The sequence below is a fragment of the Bidens hawaiensis genome, unplaced genomic scaffold (genome assembly GCF_021521415.1).
Source record: "Bidens hawaiensis isolate Kalapana, Puna unplaced genomic scaffold, B.hawaiensis_p1.1 tig00023079_1, whole genome shotgun sequence".
Taxonomy (NCBI): Eukaryota; Viridiplantae; Streptophyta; class Magnoliopsida; order Asterales; family Asteraceae; genus Bidens; species Bidens hawaiensis.
This window is the reverse complement of record NW_027493616.1, coordinates 120,240-128,302: the sequence shown is the minus strand read 5'-3', so window position 1 is coordinate 128,302 and position 8,063 is coordinate 120,240. Positions and strand designations below refer to the sequence as shown.

General features: G+C 33.3%; 1 protein-coding gene across 1 annotated transcript; it reads right to left on the bottom strand.

The window, feature by feature from the left end:
* Nucleotides 1-3,494: 3,494 nt before the first annotated feature.
* LOC143566928 (receptor-like protein kinase ANXUR2) lies at nucleotides 3,495-4,890 on the bottom strand. Its single transcript, XM_077053479.1, has 2 exons — nucleotides 3,853-4,890; nucleotides 3,495-3,706 (listed from the first exon to the last, which is right to left on the bottom strand). Exons 1-2 carry the CDS (start codon nucleotides 4,753-4,755, stop codon nucleotides 3,572-3,574), a joined length of 1,038 nt encoding a protein of 345 aa, XP_076909594.1. The 5' UTR covers nucleotides 4,756-4,890; the 3' UTR covers nucleotides 3,495-3,571.
* Nucleotides 4,891-8,063: the final 3,173 nt, after the last annotated feature.

Genomic DNA, 8,063 nt, shown 5'->3' with positions numbered 1-8,063 from the left:
TTCATGTTTAAGGAGTACACTAACATTCAACTTTTTATTCAACTTTTTGAGACATCTTCATATTGAAGAAAACTATAATAATTTTTTTTACAAATATTCAATCTTATAAATCATAGACAAATTTTTCATTTTTTATATTTATTATAAGACTATTGTGATAGTTGAACAAGATTGTGTTTATAATGACAACATGAAAGTTGTTCAAAAAGGAAAATATGGTGTTTTTTGTTGTTTATGGTTGGGTATGGAATGCAACACATTTTTTTGAAAGACTTTAGCTACATTTTTCACGCCTTATTGTTTTAAATGTTGCTTCCAATGACATTGCTTCATTATTGTATACTAATAACTCATTCTTGATTTAAAATTCAAATATAAATATATTTGATGATAGAAAATGACTATATTTGTAATACGTTTTTTACATATATAATATAAAGAGACTTAATTATCTTTTTTTTTATTTGTATTAAATAATTTATTGTAATTTATACATTAATTTATCCCGTGTAATACATGTGTTATGTACTCCTTCCGTTCCATTAAAAGTGTCATGGTTTGAAAAACACAAAGTTTAAGGTGGATTGAATGATTACTTTTATATCTTACTAAATGACAGTAAGGCCATTGGAAAGTGGGTCGTTCATCAATATTGTTTATTAATGTTAGTGTGTGTGTTTAAGGTCAAATTTGGAAATTGGCTAACAAATTTTAAAATAAACATTTGTAATGGGACAAACAAAAAAAGAAATAAGGACACTTTTAATGGGACAGAGTGAGTATCATATAATAATAATTTTGAACATATTTTTAATGTGTTTAGATATTTAACATAAATCAATAGTTCAAGAAATTTATAAACAAAATGACTTATAAAAAAACGGTTCTGTATTTTGAACATAAACTTACTTGAAAGAATAGGGCTTTCTCGAGTTCCTCGACTACAACTTTCATCGTTGGACGATCCTCTTGTGCTTCTGCTAGACATTTATAGGCAATTTTGGAAAACGTGTCCAAAGACTTTTGATCATGCCCTATAATTGAAGTTAAGAGGCTTTCATTAATCTCTTCTTTTATTTTTGGATCTACTATTTCGTTTATTGTTCCCTTCTCGAAGTATCGTCTTGCTATAAATGCAAGCCCTCTCTTATTGTTCTCAACGTATTTTCTATGATAGGTAACCGCCCCCACATAAAATCTCGAACAAGACTACTCCAAAACTGTAAACGTCTAATTCTGTTTTCAACTTAGCGTCCTTATAATATTGTGGGTCCATGTAGGCCATTGTGCCTGCAAATTCTCTGGTATACCTAGTGTTATGTTGTTTACCAACAGAAAGGAATAGGGAAAGCCCAAAGTCACCAATCTTTGCTTCAAAATTCTCGTCCAACAGAATGTTGGCACTCTTGATGTCACGATGCACTATCTCTCTTCGGTCCCACTCGGTAGCGTGAAGGAAACTTAGTCCCTTTGCAGCATCAAGGCAGATTTTCACTCATTGCGCCCAACTATCATTATGATTAACGCTCTTGTGTTGTAAATGATGGTTGAGACTCCCGTTTGAAGCATACTCATAAATAAGGATCATTTCACGTTGTTCGTCACAAAAACCAAGTAGAGTGATTATGTTGGAATGCTTACAACTTGTAAGCATTTTAATATCTGCATAAAATCCTTGCTGTGCTATCTCATCTTCTGTATCGGTGATGCGTTTTATAGCAACTTTGCTGCGTTTCTTAGGTACTTCACGGTCATTGATCTTCCATTCAGTTGTAAAGCAATATGCTTTATCTACATGTTCCAGTTCTGCTTCGAACACTGAACCAAATCCGCCAGCTGACACGATGCCACCTTTTGTAAAGTTCCCGGTGGCCAACAATATATCAGCTAGTGGAATCCTCATGTGTTCTATGCTCTTCAGCTGCAACGATACATGCTAGAGAAAAGGAGAGTGTTGCCTCCAATACGTGTTAATATGTTTATATATTGATTGTTTTCAAGAAAAAAAAATATTTTTTCTCCCTTTACGTACAGATGATATCAACGAATGTCAAAAGGTTTGTCTGATATACAGTCTGAAGTAGACTATTGGAATAAACAAAATGGTTCCGAAAGCAGTAGAAATTAAAATAAATATAAATTTTGATCCATTGAACCATTTAAATCCTTTTTCTAAGTTTTCTTTCATTCGCTATACTTTATACGTTTTTATTTATACTTTATTCTACAAATAATATACGTTTAACCTCATTCAATAGTTTCCTTTTTTGATTTTCTCTAAAAAGTTGCGTTCATTAAGTTTTTTTAAAACTAAATACACAGTTGTATTTAACTTTTTTTTCTTGATGTTTCGGTATAAATTGTTGAAAACGGTGTATTACAGAAAACAAAGTATTTTGTTGTTCTCTTAAGCTATACTACTGCCGGTATTGTACCAGTCGTACCGTGATGTACCAAATTGATTCCTACCGAGCATCGGTACTGGTATTTGGTATTACTGAAACAAAAAATACCGATGTTCATTTTGGTTGCTTTCAATGTAAAACGTGTGTTGATATCATTTTGTGTATATCACATCACAACTTTACTTTTTTAGTTTTCGCTTTAGGTTGCTATAGCAAGTGATTGTATTGTAACAAGTTACAGATTTATATTGTAGTAAGGTACCACTTTATTTTGCCCAAGCAGTGAAAAAAATCATGAATCCGATTCGTATTGAAGCCAAAAATCTATAGGTTCGGTTTGGTAAAAAAATTATGTGCATTACAAAATGATAAAAAAATTACTTATAACGGTTTAGTTACACAAAAGTTCTTTTCTTTTTCTTTTTTTGAAAGGCACACGAAAGTTATCTCATACCCCAAAATATAAGTCATGATATGCGCAAAAAGATATCAGCTTCTGATTTAAATCAATCAAAAACTATATATAAAAGTGAAAGTCTGATATTGATATCGATTCCGGCAATACCAATATAAGTACCAATATTGCTTAATTGGTGCTAGTATCGATGTTTGTCAACTACAATATCGGTACTTGGTATAGTTTATGGTACAAAAGAACTAAAGAAGTTTATTTATAATGGTTTGATTACATAAAGTCATAAAGTAGTCTCTTGTTACAAAAAACAATAAAGACGTGATATGCTTGAAAGGACATTGACACCTGTTTACATAGATAGAAAGTCATAAAAATGAACACCAATGCCGGTTTCAATATTGGTATCCGCATCGATGTTGTCTGATTAGTATTATCGGTTACCGTTACTATACTTGTAATTGATATAGTTTACGATATCAACGCAAACTAAACTTTTTGTTGAATAAAATTAATATCGAAATGTTTAGAAAAAAAAATTGAAAGCAACTACTTAATTAGCTTTTTTTAGTTTCTGAAAACTAGCTATTGAAGGAAAATAAAATTAAGTACAAGATAATACAGTTTCATAGTTTGTTTTCGTCTAGTCATATTTATTAAATATCATTTCTTGGAATCACTCAGTTTTGAAATCGGTTTAACAAGTGACCGACCTGGTGAGAGCCGAGGACCGGTCTGTTTATAACCTACCTGGTTACAAAGCATTGATAGCTGTCGTACGGGTACAAAAACAACTACATACTAACACAATCGCCAAAACAAATAAATGTGTTACCTTCAACTTCAAGTGGTCTGGTATTGTACGTTCAACTGGAACTGCTGAGTGCTCCTGTATTATCATTACGAGATTTTTTTAATTATACATAATCTAGAATAATCTATTAGCAAACATTGAAGAACAAATTAATAAACTTATAGGCTGTTATGACATGGTGACGAAAGGAAAAAAAAAACAACTATAGAGTATGGGCTTACATTATTATCACGCATTTGTTGAACTTTCAATGCTCTCTCAAGTCTTTTGAGGACCTCATCCATAGTTGGTGGTGATCTTTGATTGTTCAGACAACTATAAGCTGTGTCCGAAAAGATTTTGAACGATAGTGGATCCATTTGGCTAAATAGATCCGGATCAACCAAATTATTCAATGTTCTATTTTCATAATTGAACATGGCTATTGAAGCTTGAAATCCACTATTATCTTCTGAAGTGAATGCTTTCTCTCCGCACAAGAGCTCAAACAATACAACGCCAATGGAGAAAACATCAGACTTGTAGATCCCAATTCCAAGCTTTTCGTACGCCAGGTCTAGATCTCTTGCCGGTATTGTTATGGAGTACTCGAAGCCAGATATCTTGGCTTCCCATTTTTCATCTACTAAGATTGTATTGGTATTGATGTTATGATGTATTATGTTAAACTTGTGCAAATAACTCAAAGCACACACGGCCCCGACGCTTATTCGCAATCTTCTCGTCCATGTAAGTTCCGGGTCACTTAGACGCCTCCTTAGACTTCCACGGGCGACACGCTCATTTATAATAAGCATCTCATTGTCCTCATAACAAAACCCAACAATTGAGACCATATTTTTGTGCTTATGACGAGAAAGAATTGAAATCTCCTTTTCAAATGCCAACTCTTGCAACCGAAAACTATTATCTAACCTCCGTACAGCAACATCGACATCGACCAACTCTTGAAGCCGAGAACTATTATCTAACCCCCGTACAGAAACATCGGCCAACTCTCCGGATAGAGAGAGCCGTCCTTTATAAATCTCCCCTAGAAAACCTTCTCCAATGAAATTTGCCTTGTCAAAGTTGTTGGTGATTGATTTTATCTCTTTAAGTGAGATCTCTAGAGGAGCAGACATCCTCTTTCTGTTTTAAAATGAATAAGAACTTGAGAAAGGAAGGTATTATTTCAGAAAAAAACAATAGTGACATACATAGGCATTCTATGCGCAGTAGCGGTTTCAAGATTTCTAACTATTATACTTATGTCCATTAAGCATTCAAAACGCTACACCGTTTTTAGGGAAAATTATCAAAATAGACAGTGTTAGCTAAGAAATTTCTAACCGCTTTAGCCCAATCAGATAGCGCCACCTTAGATCATGTGGCTAAGGTGGGTAAGCCGCAAACACTTTTTTGCACTGGATGTGCGTGGTTAATAGTTTAAAGGGACAAATTTATCTTTTAGACACAATCATCTACTAACCTTTATAGTTATTTAAAAGAATACTTATAATCTGCCCCCTCGTATGTACCAAAGTTTTGTGTTTGGGATTGCTTATTGATGAGTGGGTAAAAGAATGTGTTTTTAATGTTTAATATTGTGTATTTTAGTTATCTACTTATATCAAACACAATTACTTTGAGATCTTTTATGATTACAGGTGTTCGATGCCTAATAGAGCTAAGTGAAGCTTAAGGGAAACCATTATGATGATACTCAAAAGTTAAAACAAAGATAAACGAGGTCAGAAGTCAAGATATGGAGAAAAAACGAAGAAGACCAAACATGCCACAAGTTGCCCCATCAGGGCCGCAATTTGTGGTCCTGTCTAATAGAAGGGCCGCAAGAAGTCTAATGAGAAGGCCGCAAGCATGTTCACAGACGAGGAAGTTTTTAGAGGAAGGCCGCAACTTGCGGTCTCATGACCACAACTTGCGGCCTAGCTCGAAAAAAGACATGAATCTTGGGTTTTTGCCTCCATAAACCTAATCTTGGATTTCAAAACTCAAACTACAAACACAATTCTACGTTCGGAGTGATCTTCTCTTAACATCTTCCAATTACCAATTTTCCATGGTTTCATCCTTCCAACCCATATTTGAGCTAATCATGATGTAGAGGCAAGGCTAAACCACTCATAACCACTCTGGACGTAGAATTGTGTTTGTAGTTTGAGTTTTGTTGATTTAAACCTTCACTTTCGATTTGGTTAATCGTTCGGTTAGTTAAATCTTTATGTTTGTTTGTGTGATTAAATAGTTTTTCATAGTTGAATGTTTTGAGATTTTATCAGTTAATTGATTTGAGGTCATCAATATTTAGGATTGAGTTCTTATCGTCATTGATCTGTTTACCTTTAACCATTGAATTGATTACATTCATCAAAACCAAAAACTAAAAACTGGTAATTAATTAGATTATTATTCAGTTGTGCCAATTGTTCAGATTAAGTTCAGAAAATCAGCAGGGCCACTCTTGATTATTTATTTAAACAAAGTGAATTCCAAATATGTTTAATTAACTTATCAAATATGCTTCACAACCTGAAACCTGGAGTTGGTTATTTCTCTCATAAGTGTTTACAAACTAAAGTAATCGTGTTTTCATAATCAAATCTTTAAAAACATCTTGACATCGTTTGTCTGCCTAGCATAATAAGTTATTAAGTATTGACCTTGATTAGCACTTTCTACTGATTCCTTGTGGATTCGACATCTTACTTGCCCTTGCTAGTAAATGTATTTTATAAATGTTTTTGATTGACCTTTCGCATCGATCAAAATGGTGCCGTTGCCGGGATATTGGGAAGCATTCTCTACCATCTTAACACCTTTCAATCACCAATTCTTTCATGGTTTCATCCTTCCAACCCATAATTGAGCTAATCAAGATCAAGATGCAAGGCTAATCCATCTGTGACCATCTTCAGGAATAGGATTGTGTTTGTATGCAAGACTCTTTGTGGTTTGAATCTTTACATTGGAACTAGAGTTGAACCATTCGGTTATTTAACTTTTGATGTTTGTTTGTTCATTAAACAGTTTTCCGCAATTGAATGCTTTAAAGTTTTATCAGTTAATTGATTTGTGGTCATCAACTTTTAGGATTAGGTTCGTAGAGTCATTGACCCGCTTATCTTTAACCATTATGCTGATTGCATTTATCAAACCTTTATACTTGATTTGTGGTCATCAACTTTTAGGATTAGGTTCGTAGAGTCATTGACCCGCTTATCTTTAACCATTATGCTGATTGCATTTATCAAACCTTTATACTGATAATCAGTTAGGTTATTGTTTAACCAATTTAACCAAACCAATTGTTCGGATTCAATTCTGTCAATCAGTAAGGTCAAATATCTAATATTTTGATTATAGGCGTAAGCTAACGGGTTTCCCAAATAAGTTTAATCAATTGGTCTATTTTCCTTCACAACCTGAAACTTGGAGTGTGGTTACTTTTCTTTAATTGTTTTACAACCAAATCAATATATATTTAATCTACTTGACATCGTTTGTCCGCCTAGCATAATTATTATTAAAACAATAAACTCAACTCGCACTTCCACTGATTCATGGGGATTCGACACATTTTCTCTTGCTAGTAAAGGTATTTTATATATGTTTTTGATTGACCTTTTGACATCAATCACTTATTTAGCTTCAAAAAGCTTTATGTCAAAAGTGTTTATTGGCTTATGACTTTTTAAAAGGAGTTTTAAGAAAAAATGTTTGTATAAGCTTTTGTAGTGTGAAAAGTCAATGAGCCGTTTTTTAAAAAGTGTTTGGCTTTGCTTATTCATGTAAATGACTTAAAAGAACATCTTTCAAAAATTAGTTTTAAAAAAAAGGAAAATTGGATTTTAATAATCCCAACTTAGTGCAGTTGGCCGATAATAATTCCAACTTTAAAAATAGTTGTCACTGGTCCCAACTTTCACACTATCTGTTTTCATTAGACCTCCGTTAAAAAAAAATTAACGACGTTAAGTTTTTTTCAAATTTTAGATTGATATTTTAGGGCTTTTGATCAGAATGAGAATATGAATCGACTTATGTAAAACTTAACTCGAAATGACGCTTTAAACAGTTTAATTTTTGTTAATTAAAAGTTTAAACATCGGAATTGAAGCATCATTTAGTCATTTGGACCCACCGTTTGATGGTAAGTTTTACATCATCTACTCGTATCCTCATTCCGAACAAAAGCCCTAAAATATCAGTTTGAAATTTGGAAAAAACTTAACGTCGTTAAGTTTTTTTTAACGGATGTCCAATGAAAACAAATAGTGTGAAAGTTGGGATCAGTGACAGCTATTTTCAAAGTTGGGATTATTATCGGCCAACTGCATTAAGTTGGGATTATTAAAATCCAATTTTCCTAAAAAAATGGGCGATGGTAGGTGGTGGTTGTGGCGGTGGCGATGGTGGGAGGTGGCGGCTG

What these genes read in the sequence shown, in the direction of transcription:
- LOC143566928 (XM_077053479.1), bottom strand. Translation starts at nt 4,755, where the DNA reads ATGTCTGCTCCTCTAGAGATCTCACTTAAAGAGATAAAATCAATCACC. An exon ending in AACAAATGCGTGATAATAAT is followed by an intron (nt 3,707 to 3,852) that starts GTAAGCCCATAC and finishes ATGATAATACAG; the next exon opens with GAGCACTCAGCAGTTCCAGT.